Raw genomic sequence first — 21,818 nt, forward strand, 5'->3', positions numbered from 1 at the left:
ACTGACCTTTTTAAAAATTTCACTCTTTAGAATTTATTTACTAACATAAAATATCCCTGTTTCCATTGTTTCTCCATTCCTCAACCAGTAATCACCAGATTTTCTTTCAAACATTTGAATATTACTTCCCACTATTGCCCCCAGCTAGAACCTGAGTGCTTCAGATAAATTTGAACTATTCTGAGTTCCTGTGCTGCAGTAAAGGGCCTTTCGGATAGTATCGTCATCTCTTAACCATCTGTTATGTCCTAGGGGATTTATGTAAGTGCATTCCCCATTTACTGTGACTGAGAGGCCCGGGGTTTTGTAACCTGTCCAAGAACACTCAAGTAATTTAAGTTGGTAGTGCTGTCGTTTGAACCCAGCTTGACTTGACTTGCCCTTGCCACTATTCATTCAACCTGCGGTATTTTTTTAGCTATAGATTCTGATTCATTGAGTTACTGACATATAACATCCCCAGTTGAGTTGAGGTTATGGGAAGGAAGTGACTATCCACCTGGACCAAGGCAACAGCTTTCTTCAGGCCTTCTGCAGCCATTATAGTCCTTTTCAGTTCCATTTGCCATGGGGCCACAGGAATTATTACAATCTATTTAAAGTGCATTATCTGGCCATCTTAAAACCCCTGGTAGAATTAAAATAATTAAAATGTATTGTGTCTATGGAGCAAGACTTTTTTTTTTTTTTTTTTTAAGGCGGTACCAGGGATTGAACCCAGGACCTGGTACATGGGAAGTAGGCACTCAATCAGTGAGCTACATCTGTTCCTCTGGAGCAAGACTTTTTGTTGGTATACCTGAAGGCATTCAAAGACTGACCACTGTAATAACATGTCAGTAATAAGTTTAAATTGATAGGAAGATACAAACAAGATTTACTGTGTAAAAGAAACAGGACAGTGTAAGTACAGTGAAATACGTGGCAGAAAGAACTAAAATAGGAGTTGCCAGCTTCCATACTCAGGATCTTCATAGAGGTGGGAGCACTCAGTTGCAAGTGATGTTGTCTCTGAGTGAGGCCTTCAGAAAGCACTACCACTGTCCTTGAAGCCCACTCATACCTAGGGCTGGGACAGTTTTGCAGATAGGTTATCATCTAAGCTGGATGAAAGTCATCAGCCTCACCCAACACAGTGTGACTAGAGTACAGAACAGGGCACTTGGGCATGAGCGTAATACTTGTTTATCCTCTGAGTATTTTTCTCTTTGGAACAAGGTTCAGGTCCTCAGCTGGCCCATCGGGGCCTCTCCTGATGACTAACTCCAGACCCACACCAGCAACCATTACAGCTAACCAATGTTCCAGTGTGAAGATCCAGCAACTAAAAGTTCCTCTGGTTTTTGTATCATTCACTTTATCCTCACAGTGAAGCTCCTCGATTAAAATTGCTTACTCCTGTGGGGTGATAGAATTTGGAGCTACTACACAGGTCTTTCCTCCAGTTGTACCTTGCCATATCTAACAGCACCAACTTCCTTCCCACACATCTCACGAGAGGTGTTTCCTTTGAGAGCTGCCTGCAGGATCCCCTTTGATCACACAGCAACAGTGAAAGCAGCCTAGGCCCTGAGGCTTTGCTTGCCTGTATCTAAACTACCTCGTGTGGGACTCTTCAGTAGCCTAGGACAAGTGACAGGGACAGTGGTGTAGTAGAAGGAAAGAACCTTCACTAGCATGTGTACTTGGGAAAAACTGGACAAAACCAGCAAGAGGGTCCATCCCTATTTCTCCAGCCGTGGCGGGGTGAAATCTTAACCTGCCCATATGGTCTTACAGCCAGAAGTAAAGGCCTTAAATATTTTGCTAAACACATGGTCTTTCTTTGACTGGCCATATTTTAGGCTATGCCTTTCACTTACATTAACTTGAACTGGCTCAGTTTATTTGACAGCACACTTGTGAAGAATTCATGACACATTAGTGTATTGCAGTGCATTTGTTGATAACCACTGACCTGAAAGATCAAGTCCAAGCTATTAAATAAAAGACCCAAGGTTCTCCATCACCTGGTCCCTCAACTCCTATCTTCCCACACCTTACCTTGAACTTTCATGCCAGTAATGTTGAACTTTGCCTGAGTTGGGAGCCCCTGTTTGGAATATGTTCCCGCCCCTTTGCTGGGATAGCTCCTATTCATCTTTTAAAGACCCCTCAGGGACACGTCCTGGAGTATTTTCTGATTTCCCCAATTTCCAACTCTAGTCAAGGTTAGGTCTCTCACGGCTGAGTTCGCATAACATCATTGCATTTATCACCTTTTATCATGTGTTTATCTTTCTGTTTCCATTACTAGATTATGAATTCCTTAAAGACAGGAATTATGTTTAAGTGTCTGTGTTCCCAGCATCTACTTTAGTGACTGGTACAAACGAGGCACTGCAGATATGAATGAGTAACAGAAAGAAGGAAAGAATAGGAAATTAAGTGGTTTGTCATCTAGTCAGTAACATTTGAAACTGGAACACAATTTTTGGGGGGAGGGCGGGTTTTACAGAAATTTATTAAAATAATTCAAAGGCTGGTTAATCCATCCAGCTGTCTGCAAAAAACAAAAACAATCTGTCCAGCAGTCTTTCAGATGGTAAGAGCTGCGTATTTCCCACGATGAAAATCTTTGAAGCCTTCAGGTAAATGGAAAGACTACCTGTATGGAACACAAATCTTTTAACTTCAAGTCCCCGTTCTTTCAAGGAAACTTAGGCTGCTGCTTATGAGAAACAGCGACATTATTCCTGCTAGTTTAAAATAAGGGCAAACAAAACACACTTGAGAACAAAAGCTCATACAGATATTTCTGAGACATTTTCTGGAGTTATTGTTTTATCAGAACTAGGTGGAATTAAAGAATATTTTTATAGGGCAAGGAAAGGTGGAAGAAAAGGCTAGACCAGAGAAAGAATAGTATTGTGATGAGAAAATCACCTTCGTGAAGGCTCTGAGGACAAATTCAGTAACAGGAAGATATATGATATGGCTTGTATTGAAGCCAAAGTGTAAGGAGAGGGGAATCTTTCCATACTTGAAAACAACTTGGAATCAGGTCTGGGGAGCTGCTTGTGATCTTAGATAACAGCCAGAGAATAAAAGCTGCTTTAGTTGCATCTTCTGATTTCTTAGTTGGAGCCCAAGCTTTCTTGAAATTCAAGGACAGCTGCTGGCTCATTTTTATCGGTGATCTTTGGAGGCACAGATTTGAGTCTATTAATTATTTATCTGCTGGTTTTCAGCAATCTGATGACCAGCCTCATTTCCTGGAAAGCTCTGATGTTGTTTCCATCACATGGCCAGATGGAAGCAAATGCAGGCCCTGAATGTATTGCCAGTCTGCATGGCGAAAGCCCAGTTTAGGAACTGGAAACTGATCCATCTCTGGCAGAAAGTACTTCCCCTTGGTCAGAACTAGCCTCCCCTGTCTCGCTTTCCTGCTCTTAGACACAATAGCTTAGGATAATGGACGCAGCCACACACAGCTCCAGTGCAGTATTTAGGAGAACTTTGGAGATGAGACTTGACTCCGCACAGGCTAAAAAGGTTTAAGTAATTTGCCTAAGGCACAGAGTGCAAGGATGTAAATGGTAGACCTTCTGTAGAACTTTGACCTCAAAATCCTTGCGTTTTCCATAATACCAGGAAGCCATGTGGAAGGTTTTGAGACCTTATTCCTAGGATGGTAAATACTATATCTTTACCTAATTTCCAAATGGATGCTTATTGTAAGAGAGAGAATCAGTCACAAGAGCGACTCTGGGAAGAGCAAAACTTGCAGGATGGAAACCAGTGCTGTACCCTTGCTGCCCCTGACCAGGACATGGGACCTGGGGCTGCCTATGTCCAGAAACATGGTATTTGACCTCCACTGAGCCCTTTTTTATGGTCAAGATGAAAACGGAATTTCAAGTTTAGAAGGGATTCATTTTACAAGCTTTTTTCCTGGATTAAAGTCACTACTTAATTCTAAAGTCTGATTGGATTCTGCCACAGGCACAGCCACTCCTGCCCCCCAGGTTCCTAAATTCCGTGATGGGGCTCAGCTAATCCATTTACTATGATTCTTAAAGTATCCTGCTCTTGACTTGGTACTGTCTTAAGGTTGTTTTAACAATACACCTGAAAAAAAAAAGCCCTGATCCAGCTGAACAAAACTTTTGCCTTGTCTTCTCGCCTTGCATATCACCTGTGATTTAAAATGGAGCTGGATCCTTGGAAGGCGGGGAAACTTGTCAGCTGCCCAGGGATTGGTCCCATTTCCTTGGCCCATTCAGCACACAGGCTCAGTAAGGATGTCCCTTAGAGCCATAGAAGGAAGTCACCTTAGCTTGTGACCCCAACCTCCCCTTTCAGGGTTAGGCTTGGGCTTGGGCTTTTGGTATAGCAAGGTTGAGAGACTGCTGCTGCCCTGGAGGCCTTGACAGGTCACTCCCAAGTCTCTGACTTTGGGAACCAGCACTGCCCTCCTTTCAAAATACTGACTTCTACAGCCAACAAAAAGGCCTTTTCTCCTCCCAGGGCTGTCAGGCCTCAGAAAAGGCCCATTCATAACTGGGTTGTGCTGGCTCCACCCTGGGGGTGGGGCAGAAGGGTTGCAGAAGGTTCTACAGAACTCTGAACAGCAAGAAAATCTGGGGTAGCTGCCCTCCTACCCTGTCTGAACTCCCAGGGTACTGAGGATTCAAAGGGTAAGCCCTTGGAACCTTGCAAAAGGGAGGAGATCCCCTTTGCATTGGCTTGGATAGATCCTTCCCAAGATACTTCCAGAGAAATGGAACAAACAGGAATAATGATGGATCTCAGTCCTTTGGCCCTTGAACAGTGGTTCTCAAACTTTATTAGGGATCACAAGTTCCTGCCATGCTTGTTAAAATGCAGGTTCTTGGATTCCACCTCCAGAGACTGGTTCAGTAAGTATGAAGCAGGGCCCTGGGTATGCATTTTAAACAGGCCTCAGATCACTGTTTGCCCCAAAGCCCAGAGCCAAATTTGGAATGCTTTTCCCTGGAGCCCCAGCCTGGGGTCATTCGACATGGCCACTGCACCACCAGCCTCTACAGCTCTTTCCTTTTAAACATATCTAATAGTAAATTTGTCTCATTAAAAAGAGTACATGTAATTGTGAAAATTTGTAAATTTTTTTTAAAAGTGTACAAATTTTTAAAAACCACCCACAATCCAGTGATTTTTTTTGGTACTTTTCAACACTTTTGGAATTAGAGGAAATGATACATTGACAGATGTTATTTAAATCATCTGTAAATCAGAGATAATCACTGCTAAATTTTTAATGCAGTTTCTTTCAACTTTTTTTTTGCATGTCTATGTATTTGAAAGACATACTATTTATATGGTGTCATAGCATGACTTCTGCATTTATATATCCTTTAAAGTCTTAAGGATCATTTTCAATGGCTTCATGGTAATAGTGTATTTAACCACTCCCTTATTATGAACATTCAAGTTGTTTCCTTTATGCGTTATAATGTCGCAGTAATAAGCAAAGCTGCCCACAAATTTTTATCAATATTTTTGGGATAGTCCCAGAAGTGAAATTGAATCAAAGGCTATAAAGTTCTTTAAGCTTCTCGAAACACAGTGCCAAAATATTCTACAGGAAAGTTTTGATCAATTTATACCCAAGGTGACTATATTTCAAAGCGGGGATAAACAGCCCCCCAAGCTAGGAAGGGGGTTCCGAAGTTGTGTGGTCGCTGCGGTGGGAGGTAAGAACGCCCGCGGGTTCCCTCTGCTGTCCTACCCTAGCTTCCCCTCAGCGGCAGGATGATCGACCTGTTTCCTAATTCCTTTGGTTCTTCATTTCTCCAGAGCCCAGGAATAAAAACGGACCGAGGATAATGTTCCCCGTAATGGCGGAAGGGTGGGGGTATCCCTATGCTTGCGCAAAGAGAATTTGTCAACAAGAGCCAAACAGTTGGAGATTCTTCCTAGAAACATCCATCTGTTCCAATCTGAGCTCCCAGAGACGGGCACGAAAACGAAAGAGACGGTAGCGAGGAAGGAGTTGGAGAAGGCATCCCCGACTAGCTCCTCCAGCTGGACGTCTGCGGCCCCTTTAACGCCACACTCGGGACCTAGCCCTTTAAATCCGTGTCGGTTTCCCCTGACGTCAGCGGGCGGGCCGGCCGCTCCGCTGTTTACCAGGCGGCGGCGCTGCTCACTCGCCGGAGTTCCGAGCGGCGGGGCCGCCGCGTCCGGCCGCCCTTAAAGGGCCCGCGCCTCGGGAAGCCCGGCGCCCCGCACGGCGGCCGGGGGCTGCCGCCGATCACGCCCCTCGCTCTCGGGCTCTCCGTGCCTCTCCCGCCGGCCCCGCCGCCTGCCCCTCCCTCCCTACCGTCCCCTTCCCGGCGTGTCCGGGCTCCCGGCCACCGGGCGCCCCGCACTCTCCCGGCCCGGGCGGGGGCAGGAGGGTGTCACCCCGGGCGCGCCCCCTCGCCTTCCGGGGTCCCCTCTCGGGGTCCGTAGCCCGCCCCCCGTCCTCCGTCCCGCCGCCCCCTCCCCGCCGGGCCCGTGGAAGCGCCGCGGCGGCTGCAGGGAGGGGACTTTCCCAATCTCAGGCCGGGGTTAAAGTTCTGGTCCGGGTGAGATGCTGGAAGCCGCGGCCGGAGCCGCCACCCGCGCCGGAGGTGTCCCGCCGCGCATCGCCGCCGCCCTGCCGGGGCCATGTTCGCGCTGGGCTCGCCCTTCCTGCTGCTCCTGGTGGCCTCGGTCGAGAGCCATCTGGGGGTTCTGGGGCCCAAGAACGTCTCGCAGAAGGACGCCGAGTTTGAGCGCACCTACGTGGACGAGGTGAACAGCGAGCTGGTCAACATCTACACTTTCAACCACACGGTGACCCGCAACCGGGTGAGGGCCGGGGCTGGGGGCGAGCGGCCAGGGCCGGGCCCCAGGAACGAGCCACCCGCCGGGGTCCCGGGGTCGGAACCGCACTGGACCCTCTTGGCCAGTCTCCCCTCTTCCTTAGCCATCGCTGGGTCTTGAAGCTCCGGCAGGACAGTTTCTGAAGTTGTCTCCAAGCCGGGTCTTCTCTTCCACTCCTCTTCTCCGCCACTCCTCTCATTTCCCTATCCCCCATCCCCAGCTGCCGACCTGCCAGCTCACTCCCCAGACACCCAAAATCTGAAGCAGATCAGTGCGATCTGGGTGTGAGAGAAAAAGCAGGCTGGCTACTGGGCTTGGCCCAGAAAACCCCGAGGGATAAGACAGGCCCAGACTCAGGCAAGTTCCAGCCCAGCCTCCCAGGACCTCCCAGCCTCAGCAGCTGCCTCGGAAGCTCAGGGTGGCATAAAGGAGGTCTGTGGGGAGTCCACCGCACCCTGATTTCTTTTTCATTTCTTCCCCAAGCAGTGAGGCTCTGAGTTGAGCATGGGCATAAGCAGGTCTGGGAAGTCTAGACCCCAGGCAGAGCTGAGAGTTGGGGACCTCGTGCCATCTGGCTGTGTGGTCTCCTGTCCTGCTCCATGCTTGGTTTTAGTGGGAGGCAGTGGAGTTGAGAATGGAGAATCTGGTTTTTGTTTTCAGGATAGGGAGGTTTAGGGTTAGCCGTGGTCGCCTTCAGCAAATGGTTCTCTGAAATTTGATGTCCTCCTGCTCCTTTTCAGCCATCTACTTGGAGTTCTTTATTCCTTTTCCCCCATATCTGGGGTCACCCTCAGAGCTGTAGCCCCTACCCCTCCAGGGCTTGGGTTCCAGCAGCCCAATAACAAGCATTCCCAGGATTGAGGGTTTTTTAAAAAAGATTTATTTTTTACTTTATTTTAATTTATCTCCCACTCCTCCCCCAGACTTGTCTGTGTGCCTTTTCTGGGAGGCACTGGGAACTGAACCCAGACCTCTCACGTGGGAGGTGAATGCCCAGGGACCTGAGCCACATCGGCTCCTCATGGGCTGTGGCATCTGCTGGCTTTGTGACACCTGCATGGTTAGGCAACTGCTCATTGCTGCAGGGTGCGGTGTCTAGCTCTTGTTGCGCCTGGTGGGTGCAGGCGACTGCTTGTCTTCTTTAGGAACCTGAACCTGGGATCTCCTGTGTGGTAGGCGGGTGCCCAACTGGTTGAGCCACATCTGCTTGCCCAGCATTGGCTTTTTATAGAGGAGGATATTGAAGCTCAGAGATATGAAGTGACTTCTCCATAGCTCTATCCATTGGTCAGAGCTAGAAATACAACTTGGCTTTCCGGGCTTTCCACCCAACCCTCCACCCCCTTCCAGGCTCCGGCCCCCAGGGTAGTAGTTGAATTGGCACTTCCTGCTAGTTTCCTGGCTCACAAGGAAGGTTGAGAAGCACTTCTTGCCCTCGTGTGTCCATGCAGTGTGTGTGTGTGTGTGTGTGTGTATGTGTGTCTGTGTGTGTGCACATGGGGCGTTCTGGAAACCCTGAAAGTCTCCGTGGCATTTCCCATTGAGGAATTAGACCCTGCAGTCCTGGGTCTATACCGCAGGCACCTGCCCCCAGGAGCGGGCCTCTTCCGTGAGCCTCGCCTCACTCCTGGCAGAAGAGGGAGCACAGAGGGTTCCCCGCCCTACGGGGCAGGGAAGGACGAGGGAAGGCAGGCTCACAGTCTCTGGAGCCACGCGTCCAGGGTGGCAGAGGTATGACGGGTCACCTTGGGCTGGCCTGAGGGCCCTTTCCACGTCCTTCTGCAGACAGAGGGCGTGCGCGTGTCCGTGAATGTCCTGAACAAGCAGAAGGGGGCCCCTCTGCTGTTCGTCGTCCGCCAGAAGGAGGCCGTGGTGTCTTTCCAGGTGCCCCTCATCCTGCGAGGGCTGTGAGTAGGACCTGGCGGTCAAGGAGGGGGGACGGCTTAGGCCCGGCCTTGCCTAGAGCTTCACCCAGTGCCTTAGACCACCCAGGAGCCCCCCCGCGTCTCCTCCCCATTTCCTTGAACCAGGAGGTCGGTCAGCGGCACGAGGGCCAAGTCAGCCAGCCCGGAGCTGGTCAGGGGTGGGGGGCGGGGGGTGGAGACCAGACTGGAGGATCAGGAGTCTGACGCCCCTGGGGTGGCAAGCCGGCTAGGCTCGTAGTCATGTCCTAACTCTGCTTCGGGCCACAGGTATCAGCGCAAGTACCTCTACCAAAAGGTGGAACGCACGCTGTGTCAGCCCCCCACCAAGAATGAATCTGAGGTCCAGTTCTTCTATGTGGATGTGTCCACCCTGTCACCGGTCAACACCACCTACCAGCTCCGGGTCAACCGAATGGATGACTTTGTGCTCAGGTCTGCAGGGGAGAATGAGGAGACCCCTGGGGCCGCCCCCCCTCCCCTGGCTGTGGGTGTGACCATAGGGTGCTCTTCTTTGCCTTACAGGACTGGGGAGCAGTTTAGCTTCAATACCACAGCAGCTCAGCCCCAGGTACAATCTCCCAACCACCCCTCAAGAGAAGCCATGGAGAGCGAGGATGTGTGCACGGCAGTGGGGGTAGCCTGTGGTCTTGGCTGGGAGTTTTGTGTTGGCTGAACTTCCCGAGGAGGGTCTCTCTGGAAACAGGAGCTCTGGCCCAAGGTGGTAAGGGACAGGCAGTGTGAGACACGGGGTCTGGCCGCAGTCACTCCTCCTCTGCCTCTCAGGGAAAATGGGGCTGCCTCTCGTCAAGGGCCCTTCTTCCTAGAGAGCCTCCATGTCCAACACACAGAGGATTCTGGGTCCTCGCATAATGGGAGACCGTTCCCTTCTGGAGGGGCAAAGGGAGCATCCTCGTGAGATGGGGCTCTCGCTGCCTCCTTGCGCCCTCAGTACTTCAAGTACGAGTTCCCCGAGGGAGTAGACTCGGTGATCGTCAAGGTGACTTCCAGCACGGCTTTCCCCTGCTCGGTCATCTCCATCCAGGATGTCCTGGTAAGCCGCCTGCCCCTTGTACTCTCCACCAGCTGGTAGCAGGGCTGCTAAAGCAGGGAGGCAGGAGCCCAGTCCCTGTCCACCTGCCTCTTCCCTCTTCCTTCGGTAGTGCCCCGTCTACGACCTGGACAACAATGTGGCCTTCATCGGCATGTACCAGACTATGACCAAGAAGGCAGCCATCACCGTCCAGGTGGGCACTGCCCAGGGCCCTTTGGGAGATGTGGCTGGGTCATCAGCTGGGTAACTTGCCAAACCCTGGCTCCCTGTCCTCTGTGTCCTTCCTACCCTATGCACAAGGCTGGGTCTTGGCCCTCCAGTCCCTGGGACTCTGGGCCCCCTGAAATCTGTGAGAGCTGACCTATAATCCCAGTCGCCCTTGGGTACCGGAAAGAGAAGAGTGTCCTTTCTGGCTGTCATTGCTTCTTCTTTCATTGTGATGATAGCAAGGAGATGAAAGGTGACCCCAGGGCCCCTCGGCGAAGCTTGAAACCAGTTCTGGGGACAGGGAGGGTGAAGGCATGTGCTGGCCTCAAAACATCTGGTTGTGCCATAATGATGATGGACTAGGTGTGATCCTGACCGGACCGCAGCTGGCCGTGTGACCCTGCTGCCTTCCCTGAGCCTCTCCAACAGAGATGATCATCAACAGAGATGAGCTTTATCTCATAAAGATCCTTTTTTAGGGTCAAGTAAAATGAGATAAGTAAGGGGTTTCACATGATGTCCAGCCCGAAGTTGAGCATTCAGGAAAGGGTGGTTATGCCGCCGCTGCTTTTTGACGACGGTCACCCGATCGGCGTCATCCTGCAGCGCAAAGACTTCCCAAGCAACAGCTTCTACGTGGTGGTGGTGGTGAAGACGGAGGACCAGGCCTGCGGGGGCGCCTTGCCCTTCTACCCTTTCGTGGAAGGTATATTTTGTGCCCTGGGCCTGACTAGGGACGGGCAGGGCTCGATCGCCACCTGGGAGGCAGAAGGGCCCCCCTGGCTAGTTGCCGGACCTGATGGGATAAGGGTTCTCGGCCCCAGACTCGCCCAGGCCTGGTTCCACTAACTTCTAGCCAAGCTCCAGGAAAGCACTTCTTGGCCAATTTGACATTTTACTTCCAGATGAACCGGTTGATCAAGGGCACCGCCAGAAAACCTTGTCAGTGCTGGTATCGAAAGCAGTCACGTGTGAGTGTGGGTGGCTGAGTGGGGATGGACAGGCCCCTGGCTCTTCCTTCCAGATCCGGGGTGTAGGATGTTCTCTGAACGGGAAGGGTGACGGGCACCTGCTCAAGCGGGCTGAGGGGCAGGAAAGGAAAGTGGACTTGGCAGCCTTCAAGATGAGCAGGGCCAGGTGGTGCAGGAGCCCGTGGTGGAGATCGAAGCCCTCAGTTCTAGTTCTTTCTCTGCCACTTATTAGCCATGTAATCAGCTTCCATTGGGTTAAATAATGGGGAGAAATAAAATCTGTCCCATTAATCTCGCTAAATTGTGAGGTTAAGCAACAAAATTAAGAGTAAAGTGCTAGGCCCTTCGTCAGTGCTCAGTCAGTATTTGCTGAAGGAGTGAATGGGGCTCTTCATAAACTGGACCGCAGAAGTCCAAAGAAGGGGTACGAGGGAAGGGGATAGAAGCCGCCTCTTCCCTGCGGCCTGTTTCTTCAGCATCTCTGTGTGCAGGGGCCTTGCCTGGGCCCGGGCCTCAAGAGGTAGACAGATAACGGGAGGAGCCGAGAGCCGCGCAGGGAAGGGCAGGCCACCCTGGCAGCACGGAGGGCAGAGAGAGCTTCCTGGAGCCACAGTCCCTGAACTGTGCTTGGAAGGGGGCGGCGTTGAGAAGTAAAAGAACGTTCTAGCAGAAGCTGCACCCTGAGCAAAGAGAGGAAAGAGCAGAGTTTGGAGCGTTGGGGAGTTCCGAGTTGTTGACGCTGGCTGGGCCATGGCATCTGAGAGGAGCAGTGGGGAGAGAATCCGGGCCACAGAGCGCCTTGTGTGCCAGCACGGACGTCTCAGAAGGTACCGACCTCCTCCCCTCCTGGCTCCCATCCCCACAGCCGAGGCCTACGTTGGTGGCATGCTCTTCTGCCTGGGCATCTTTCTCTCCTTCTACCTGCTGACCATCCTCCTGGCCTGCTGGGAGAACTGGAGGTAGTGGGTGGGGCCTCCTCTCTCCGGGGGGCGGGTGGGTCAAGGCCTGCTGTGGAGAGGCCTGGCAGGACCCGTGGTGGCCCAGCGTGACCTGCCACGCCGTCCACTGGGCCGGGCGCCAGGGTCCTTGGGCCTTGGCCCTCTCCTCTCCCCCCATACTGCTCCCAGCCTGGGAGGCACCGTGGGATCACGGATGGGGGGATGGGCATGGGTGGGGGAAGGCCAGCCCGGCCTGGCGGGCCCCTGTCCTGCCCTGCCGGCGTCGCCTCTGGAGTCCATCCCTGCAGGCAAAAGAGGAAGACCCTGCTGGTGGCCTTGGACCGAGCCTGCCCAGAAAGTGGTACTTGCAGGGGGCAGGGGAGAGGGCGGCAGGGCTTTGTATTGTATTTTGGGGGAGAGAGTGGTGGCTGTTTCCCTCAGGGGTTGGAAAAGGAAGGGCCGGGGGCTTCTGGGATGTTCACATTGGCAGTAAAAGTCGTGGGTGGAAATGTGCTGGGACCTCGTGCCCGTCCATCCCTCCTGGGACACCTCGAACGCTGGGCCTCGACTTCTCTGTCTGGCGATGCTGTCTGTCCGTCTCAGGAGAAGCCGTTGGCAGTGTCTGGAGTTATTGACCTTTCATTCTCTCTCCCTTTCTCCCGTCCCTCTCTTTCTATCCTCCCTCCTGCTTGGGACCTTCTCTCAGCCTCTCTCCTTGGTAAGCTCCAGGTGCTGTGGACAGAGGAGCTGGAGTGTGGGTTGGGGCGGGCGGGGGAAGTAAAGGGTGCTCGGCTGGGACCCGGGCAGGCCGGAGGCTGGCTGTCCTTGCTGCTGGCCCCTCAGCTGCACAGTTCCTTGACCTTGGCCTCTCTTAGAGAGGCCAGAGGGTCGCAAGTCTTCCCACTGGGGAAGTCCGTGGGAGGCTGGGACCGGTGGTGGCGGCAAGGCTCGTTTGCCAGCGCAGATGCTCACTCTTCGCTCCTGGCATGGCGGCCCCTCGTCTCTCTTCCTTGGGTGCTTGCTTCTCTTTCCTCCCTGGCGCTAGGTCCACTCTCTGCTTCCAGGGCTAAGGGAGCCTTGACATCTCGTTCCAGGTCACCCTCGGGTGCTGGCCGACCCCTTCCTTGACGGCTCCCCTTACGAGGGCTACAACTATGGCTCCTTCGGTATGTGCTGAAACTCAAGCTCGTGTTGCACGCCCCCCCCCCCCCACCAGCTAGGCGCCTCAGGCTGCGCTCTGTGAGGCGACGACCCCTGGTGCCCAGGTCCTCTGCTGCTGCTCGGAGCCCCCGGGGAGTGGGCTTGGCCTCCCCTTCCCTGAGGCCTCTCCCACCCCCCTGACCACTTCCCTTCCCCTCAGAGAACTGTTCCGGATCCACTGACGGTTTGGTTGATGCCACAGGCCCCGGGGAGCTCTCCTACAGCTACCAGGGTGAGCGGACCCGGCAGCACCCAGTGCTGGCCGGGTGAAGAGCGTGGTGGGGGGGCCGCCTCTTCTGCCAGACGCTGGAAGCAGGGAGGGGCCTGCTCGTCTCCCTGTCTCTCTATCCTTCCTCGTCCTCCCCTCCTTGGCCCCAGCTCCCCGGTAACCTCTCCCTTTCCTTTGAAGGGCACGACCAGTTCAAGCGGCGCCTCCCCGCTGGCCAGATGCGGCAGCTGTGCATTGCCATGGGTAGATGTGGGGAGGGGGGCGGGGGTGCTCTGCCAATCAGCTCCTTGCCAGGGGCGGTGGACGCGAGCCGGTCCACCCTGGGGGCCGGAAGGACGCTCTGCGCATGGCTTCCCCACCTCCTGCCACCCACTGCTGGCCCTGGCCCCTGGCGGCGATGGGCTAGCATCCCCGCTGCTCTGGCCAGTGCCGCCGCCTCTGCCTGTCGCCCTCACCCCCCGGCCTGCCGGGGGTAGTGCTCGTGCGTAGGGTGTCGTGATGTGGCCTCTGGGCCAGACAAGGTCACAAGGAGAAGCTTTGAGAGTAGTAGAAGGAACAGGCTAAAGGAGAGGGCGCTCTTCCTAGAGGCTCTCGCCCTCGCCCCAGGACCCAGTGGGTCTTTAAGCCAGCGGGGGCAAAGCAGCGTCTTGGAACCCACGGGCTGGACACCCAGTCAGCAGGAATTGCCCGAATTCAGCCCTGGGGCTTGGGTGGGGGCCTGGGGTCTGCTCAGGGAGGGGAGCGGGCACTGGAGCAGAGCTGGAGAGGAGAGGCCCTGTGCCCTGGCCTCCTGGCAGAGGCCACCCTTGCTCGCCGACCCCCGGGCCTCGGGAGCGCGTGGCGTCTTCTCCCAAGGGCTGAGCCCGCCTCCAGCCCCGCTCCGAGGCCCGGCCACCACCTGCCGCTTCCCCTCTGCCTGGTAATTTTGACAACGGGTGGGGACAGACCAGGGGCCCACGCCCGGTGGTGCAGCCCCTGCCTTCCCGCCCTGCCCAGACTCGCTCCCTGGACCCGGCTGGGCAACTCGGCCACGACTGGACTCCATGAGCTCCGTGGAGGAGGACGACTACGACACGCTGACCGACATCGATTCCGACAAGAACGTCATCCGCACCAAGGTCTGACACCCCCTGCGGGGCGGCACCCTGGGGAAGCCGCTGCGGCGGGACCCCGGCCCCTCCCCCGGCCGGCCTAGACCCCTGCCCGCCCTGTGGGTGGTGGCCTGGGCGAGGGAGGGGCTGTCCCAGAGGCCTGGGCCGAGGGCTCACCCCCCGCTCTCCCCAGCAATACCTCTACGTGGCGGACCTGGCCCGCAAGGACAAACGGGGTTCTGAGGAAGAAGTACCAGATCTACTTCTGGTGAGCGGGCCGGCCCGGGACCCCTGGGGCTGGCGCGGCGGCCCTCTCGGGGGTCCCCCCCCACCCCCCAGCCTCACCCCCCGCCCTCCTGCCCTCAGGAACATCGCCACCAATCGCCGTCTTCTACGCCCTCCCCGTGGTGCAGCTGGTCATCACCTACCAGACGGTGAGAGGCCAGCGCAGCTCCCCCGGGCCTCACAGACCCCCTGCAGAGGGCAGGGCCGCCCAGCGAGCCTGGGCTTGGCGTAGCTGGATGCCCGGGGCCAAACCACTGCACCGCCCCAGCACCCAGAGCCCGGCTCGGGGGGTTTCCGGGGCAGCAGTGCCGGGCCCTGCTGCGTGCTGCTTTCCCTTCCCTGTTCTCTGTGCTTTGCGGCCGAGGAGCTCGGGTCCCAGCCAGGCAGTTCAGCGCCCTGCGGGGAGGGGCTGGCGACTGCCCTTTTTAAAGGCCCCACACTCTGCAGAAGGGGCGCGTGGGGGCTGGCCGTGGCGACCCTGCCTGTCGCGGGCAGGTGGGCGGGCCCTGGAGGCGTGGCGGGGGCTGGGCCCTGTGCCCGCTGCCCAGGCCGGGGGCCGCGGTGCTTTCATTGCCCCCAGCCCTGCTCACCCCCCCCCCCCCCCGGCCCCCGCTGCAGGTGGTGAACGTCACCGGGAACCAGGACATCTTGCTACTACAACTTCCTCTGCGCCCACCCGCTGGGCAACCTCAGGTGCAGATGCGGTCGGAGGCCCCTGCCCCCAGCGAAACCGGGCTGGGCCCGGGGGTGTGGGGCGGGAGACTGAGGCCGCGTGCCCCGTGGTGTCGCCCCTCGTAGCGCCTTCAACAACATCCTCAGCAACCTGGGGCTACATCCTGCTGGGGCTGCTCTTCCTGCTGATCATCCTGCAGCGGGAGATCAACCACAACCGGGCCCTGCTGCGCAACGACCTGCACGCCCTGGTGCGGCCGCCCCTCCCCTGCTGTGCGCTTGCAAGCCCTCTTGGCTGCCCTTCACCCTCCCCGCCCTCCCCCTGCCCTTCACCCTCCCTGCCCTCCCCTGCCCCTCCCCTCCCCCCCGCCCTCACTCCCCTGTCCTCACTGCCCCCCACCCACCTCCCGTCCCCCTCCCTCCCCTCCCTCTCCTGCCCTCCCCTGCCCTCACTGCCCTCACCCTTCTGCCCTCCCCTCCCCTCCCCCTGCTCTCTCCCTCCCTTCCCCTCCCCCTCCTGCCTCTCCCTGCCCTACCCCCCTGCTCTCTCCTGACCTCACTGCCCTCTCTGTCCTGCCCACCTGCCCTCCCTGCTTACACACCCCCTCCATCCACCTCCCATCCCTTTTCCCTCTCCTCCTCTCATGGGGGTGCCCTGTTTTGGGTCCCTTCCTTCCTTCCTCTGGCTGGGCCTCTCACCCCCTCCCAGCCTTCCCGTACCGTCTCCACCACAGGAGTGTGGAATCCCCAAGCACTTTGGCCTGTTCTATGCCATGGGCACAGCCCTGATGATGGAGGGGCTGCTCAGCGCCTGTTACCACGTCTGCCCCCAACTACACCAACTTCCAGTTTGGGTGAGTGAAGCCTCCCTCTTCTCCGTCGGAACCTGGAGCAGGGGCCTGCCCACACCCTGCGCCACCCCCAGTCCTCCAGCTGGCGGCCGAGCTCCAGCCCCGTGGGAAACGCCGTGGTGGGGGTGCCTGTGCGGACTTCCCTGGGTGCAGTTTGCTTCCTCCGTCGAGCGTTTGCCGTGCGCCAGGCAGCGTGTGGGCACTGGGAAAGGACGCGCTTGAGAGATGGCCCTGACCTTGGGGTGCTCCCAGCCTGCGATACTCAGGTGTCCTCCCAGGCTGCCCTTGGCGCCAGGCTGGGTGGCAGCCCGTGGGGTGGCCTGGAAGGCTTGCCGCTAGTCTCAGGGGGAGGGACTGGAGTTCAGGCGCCAACGTGCCACCAAGACGCTCCTTGACCGGGGCGAGGTGTCGGGAACCCCCTGCCCCACCCCGCTCCGCCTGTGGGTGGGAGCTCCTGGTGAGGCTTGGCGGGCGTCCCCACCCTAGACACCTCGTTCATGTACATGATCGCCGGGCTCTGCATGCTGAAGCTCTACCAGAAGCGGCACCCGGACATCAACGCCAGCGCCTACAGCGCCTACGCCTGCTTGGCCATCGTCATCTTCTTCTCCGTGCTGGGCGTGGTGAGGGCCCGCGCCGCCCCGAGCCCGCCGGCCCCTCTGCTCTCCCACGGGACACCCCCTCTGCTCAGCCCCGCGCTCCCCCCCACCCCCCGCCGCATGTGCAACCCCCTCGCCCTCCTGTAGGAGGCTCCCCAAGAGGCTCCCCAACCCTCTCCCCAGAGGGCCTGCCCAGGGCCCCTCGGAGATTCCCAGCCTGACTGACTGCGCAGCCGCCCTGGCCTCCTGCGCAAAGGCACCGCCCGACCCTCCCCTCGGCGCCTCCCGGCAGGTCTTTGGCAAAGGGAACACAGCGTTCTGGATCGTCTTCTCCGTCATTCACATCATCGCCACGCTGCTCCTCAGCACGCAGCTCTACTACATGGGCCGCTGGAAGCTGGGTGAGGGCAGCAGCGAGGCGCCCGGCAGGCCCGTGGCGGGAGGGGCTGGTGGCCTTGGGGACCCGGGCCAGAGACGTCGGGGTCTGCCCTCTCATGGGGGCCCTGGAGGGATTCCCTGGGCCTTGCCGGGCCTCTGAAGGCCCTGGCGCCTCGCGGCTGGCACAGGCCCGGGCTCTGGGAGGAAGGCCGAGCCGCCCAGCGCTGCCCAGCACCACCCGTCCTTCTCTTGCAGACTCGGGGATCTTCCGCCGCATCCTCCACGTGCTCTACACAGACTGCATCCGGCAGTGCAGCGGGCCCCTCTACGTGGTACCTGCCCGGCCCCCGGCCCCTTCCTCCCCACCTGCCCTCCAGTGCAGAGCGGGGCGGTGCAGGGGAGGTGCGGCCAGCGCCCAGGGCAGGGGTGGGGGCCAGTGGACTCCGGCCTCCCTCTGCTTCCCTCCCCGTCTCTCGGCCCTTCCCTCAGTCCCCGTGTCTCTCTGCCCCCCAGGACCGCATGGTGCTGCTGGTTATGGGCAACCTCATCAACTGGTCGCTGTGAGTGTGGCTGCCGTCCGCGGTAGTAGGCGGGCCGGGCGGACGGCGGGGGCCTTAGCCAGCCGCTAGCCCGGGGCGCCGCGGCCAGCTCCCGAGCTTCAGGCCCGACAGGGCAAGGCGAGCCGAGGAGACAAGCGTTGGCACCTGGGGTTCTAGAATCTGCTGCGGGTCTCTCAACCCAGTCCCACGTGATAAGAAAACACGGTGGGGGCAGGGGCGAGGGCGAGCCCATTCCCCGCCGCAGGCCCTTCCCCGCCTCGCCAGCCCTCCTCCCGCCTTGCAGGGCCGCCTACGGGCTCATCGTGCGCCCCAACGATTTCGCCTCCTATTTGCTGGCCATTGGCATCTGCAACCTGCTGCTCTACTTCGCCTTCTACATCATCATGAAGGTGAGCGGGGAACGGCCTCCCCTGCCAGCGGCCCTGGCTTTTGGGGAGGGAGGTGGGCCCGGCCTGCCTGGACAGCCCTGAGAGGGAGGGAGGGTTTTTTGGTGTGTCTTCTGCCCGTCTCTTTCCCAGTGGGCTTTGAGGAGAGGAGAGGCCCAAACCTCTTGCCTGTACTCCATCTTCAAAGCCATTTCCTGAGCCTCTTCCTTGTACTGAGAAAGTCCCATGAAACTGGTGGCCTTTCAGGCAGAGGATGGTTCGGGCCTGGTTAAGCGCAGGAGGAGTTAAGGGGACGTAGAACTCCCGGCTCTGGACGGGCGTGGGCCTCTAAGGCCTTCCCAAGCAACCCTCATGCCACCCAACGCGGGTGGAGCCCCCTGGGGAGGGAGTGTCCCCAGCCAGTGCATTTGGCCTGCGCGTGCGGAGGCCCGGCCGGAGGACGCCCCGGCGGCGAGGACGCCGGGCTGCTGGCCTGGGGACACGTGGCACCGTGTGGCTACACGATGTGACAGTGTGAATCCCGGAAGGCTTCCTGAAAGAGCGGTCCTGAAGGCCTGGGAGGGCGCTGAAGGCCAGGAAGGGTTGCAGCGGGGTGGGGGGGGGCCTGGCTCTGATGCGGCCGCTCGCCCCTCGCCCCCCAGCTCCGCAGCGGGGAAAGGATCAAGCTCATCCCCCTGCTCTGCATCATCTGCACCTCCGTGGTCTGGGGCTTCGCGCTCTTCTTCTTCTTCCAGGGCCTCAGCACCTGGCAGGTGAGCCGGGCCCCTGTCGCCAGGGGCGGGGGCGGGCGGGGAGGCGCCGCGAGCAGCGAGTTCTCTCTGTAAACGTCTTGTGAGCGCCGCCGGGGCCAGCACGTCCACAGCTGCTTCCTCATTCAGTGCTGGCCTCCGAGGACCCTGCTTGCTTCGCAGACAGCGGCGGCGCTGGGGCCGGGGGACCTGCCCAAGGTCCCACAGCCAGCGAGGGGCACAGAAGATGGCAGGCTCTCTCCTGCCCCACGGGGCACCTCCCACGGCTCAGCCTTCAGTTCTGGGCTCAGAATTAAGTCTGGCATGACCGCTGCCTTCGAGGCGATTTCAGTCTAGTTCAAGGAAGAGGGACTGGTGGTTCACGCCTTGCTGTTCACAGTATCACCGATGAAATGTCCGCACAGAGGGTGCAGGTACCAGGGCGGGAGGAGCATTCAGGAGGGCCGAGGACAGAGAGGGCTCTGAGTTACGAAGTCCAGGAAGGCTTCCTATAGGAGGTGGGCCTTGCTCTTGGCCAGAAAGGCCCTGGGTAATGGGGAAGGGCCCTGTGGACAAAAGGTGCCGTCACTCAACAAGTCACTCAAAAATCAGCCAAGGCCGATTTGGGGGTCCGTGGAAGCACTGACTGGAGAGCCCCAGGCACAGGGCAGGTGTTCAGGAAGTGCCTGTGGGTAGAAGTTTCCGGCAGAGCAGGGAGCTCTTGACTCCACAGGTCATGGCGCCTGTGGGCCCTGAGCAGGGGTGGATGTGACCGGGCAGTGGTGCTTGGGAGGAGCCCTGCAGCACTGAGCAGAGCAGAGGTCAAGGCAGGGAGCCCAGTTCAGAGCTTCCGGGACCTCCCAGCGTCTCTGAGCTGAAGGCGTCTAAGGGTGGTCACGGTCGCCCTCCTTAGAGTGTAGATAAAGGGAATGACTGAAGGGAAAGGGACGGAAAGGGCAAGGGCAGAAGCCAGCGTCCTCGGGGGCTCTGCAAGCACGCGGGCGATGAGGGCGAGGGCTGGGTGCCTTCCTGCCTGGGGCGGAGGACAGAGAGCGGCTTGGGTGAGCCGGGAGGTGGGTCCGGCCCGTGGCCTTGCCAGAGCTGGTCACCAGGCAGCCACCCCCCCCTACCCCCCCACAGAAAACCCCCGCGGAGTCACGGGAGCACAACCGGGACTGCATCCTCCTCGACTTCTTCGACGACCACGACATCTGGCACTTCCTCTCCTCCATCGCCATGTTTGGGTCCTTCCTGGTACGGGGGCCTCTTCCAGCCCACGTCGGGGAGGTTGGAGCAGAAGGCGGGGTGACCCCTCGCCCCGCGCCTGACGCAGCGGGCCCCCTCCTCCAGGTGCTGCTGACGCTGGACGACGACCTGGACACGGTGCAGCGGGACAAGATCTACGTCTTCTAGCCAGAGCCGGGCCCCTCCTGCACGGCACGGGACCCGAGGACCCCCGCCTCGCCGGCCCCCGGGCCTCCCAGAGCTGGGGGTGTGCGTCACAGCCCTGCCACCCAGCGCCGGAAGGGGCAGAGCGGCGCGGTCCACCGGGCCTGGCCTGGATGGTCATGCGGTGGCCTTGAGGCTCGCGGCTGCCCTCCTGGAACCCCAGACACTGGCCACATTGCTGTTTTCCTCCCCGGGCTGGGACCCTTCCCGGGTCCCTGTCTGTCTGTCCCTCTGCAAGAGGAAAGAGGGATGGCGTTACCCTCCCTACTCCACACCTTGTGTTCTGCCTGCCCTTGCCCTCCCCCTCAGCCGGGACCCCCAGCCCTTCTTGCTCCCACGCGCCAGGCCCTAGAGCGGGGCCCGGCTCGCTGCCCGGCTGCCGTCACTGCCCACTCAGGTCAGCCGGGACGGAAGGCGGGGTGAGTGGGGGGCTGGCCAGCCGGAGCCAGGCTTTTGGTGCTAAGGCCTGCAAGGGGCCCCTCTCCCATCTGCTCCTCGGGGGCTGGCTCTTTAGGAGTGAGGTGCAGCCCACGTTTCAGAACTGCCCTCTGATCTTAGGGGCTGCATTCAGAGGCCCCTTTGCCCTCCCGTCAGGCCCCAGACTGAGGCTGGCTCCAGAGTTAGAGGGAAAAGCTGCTCGCTCCTTCCCTTCTTGCCAAGCCCTCCGTCCTGCCAAGCCCCAGCTGGGGGTCCTTCAGTGCCATTGACAATGCACAATAATGTCCAGGGGCAAAGAAGGGAGGAACCAAAGGGCCCAGCCCACCCGTCCCCTCCCCAGCTGTGTGTCCCCAGTGCCTACCTTGGGAAAGGGGAGAAGGAAGGGACACGCTTACTCCCCCTTGCATCCTCATTCCTAGCTCACTGTTTCCATCCAGTCTTCAGCCAACTTCCGTGTCCAGGTACACTCCTCCATCCACCCAGAGAAACCTTAGAGTTTACACTGAGGTGCCCCCAGCCCAGGACCCCTGGCTGCCCGGCCCTTGACTCTCCTTCACCCCACCAGGTCTGACCCAGATGCCAAGAATCCGGGAGGTGCAGGGCAGGCCTCTGCCTGGGATGGGAATGTATTTTATGCACCCACGTGTTTTCTGGCTCTCCCTCAGGCTGGGCAGGGGAGGTGGGTCTGGATGGATCTTTTTTCAGAACTCCATTCTGTGTTTCCATGCTGTGGTTGCGTTCTGTTTTCTATGAATGAGTCTGCACTCGATTAAAGAAACAACCAGACATCGTTCTTGGGCCCCTTGTTTGCACCCACTTTTTTCAAGCCAGGGTCACCTTGGGAACTGCAGTTTCTTGATGCCCACCTTTCTTTCCTTTGAGTAACAGCGCTAGTTCAGGAATCATTTACCAGGGGACGTCTCCGTGCCAGGCACTGTGCTGGCAAAACTGCTCCAGGCAGCTCACCTCTGAAGTCCCCCCCTCCTG

General features: G+C 58.1%; 1 protein-coding gene across 1 annotated transcript; it reads left to right on the top strand.

Moving 5' to 3' along the window:
- Positions 1-6,216: 6,216 nt before the first annotated feature.
- On the top strand, positions 6,217-21,624 carry SIDT2 (SID1 transmembrane family member 2). Its single transcript, XM_058289209.2, is given in 32 exon segments — positions 6,217-6,858; positions 8,659-8,780; positions 9,066-9,230; positions 9,321-9,366; positions 9,748-9,849; positions 9,959-10,042; positions 10,663-10,762; positions 10,962-11,027; positions 11,893-11,986; positions 12,274-12,326; positions 13,060-13,131; positions 13,326-13,397; positions 13,575-13,637; positions 14,391-14,512; positions 14,679-14,720; positions 14,722-14,753; positions 14,852-14,864; positions 14,866-14,919; positions 15,389-15,418; positions 15,420-15,463; positions 15,569-15,596; positions 15,598-15,693; positions 16,177-16,269; positions 16,271-16,294; positions 16,779-16,916; positions 17,185-17,293; positions 17,526-17,602; positions 17,784-17,830; positions 18,114-18,219; positions 18,858-18,968; positions 20,085-20,198; positions 20,295-21,624. Coding segments are annotated over 32 exon segments (2,565 nt in total). The 5' UTR covers positions 6,217-6,675; the 3' UTR covers positions 20,358-21,624.
- Positions 21,625-21,818: the final 194 nt, after the last annotated feature.

This window comes from Dasypus novemcinctus, chromosome 27, assembly GCF_030445035.2.
Source record: "Dasypus novemcinctus isolate mDasNov1 chromosome 27, mDasNov1.1.hap2, whole genome shotgun sequence".
Taxonomy (NCBI): domain Eukaryota; kingdom Metazoa; phylum Chordata; class Mammalia; order Cingulata; family Dasypodidae; genus Dasypus; species Dasypus novemcinctus.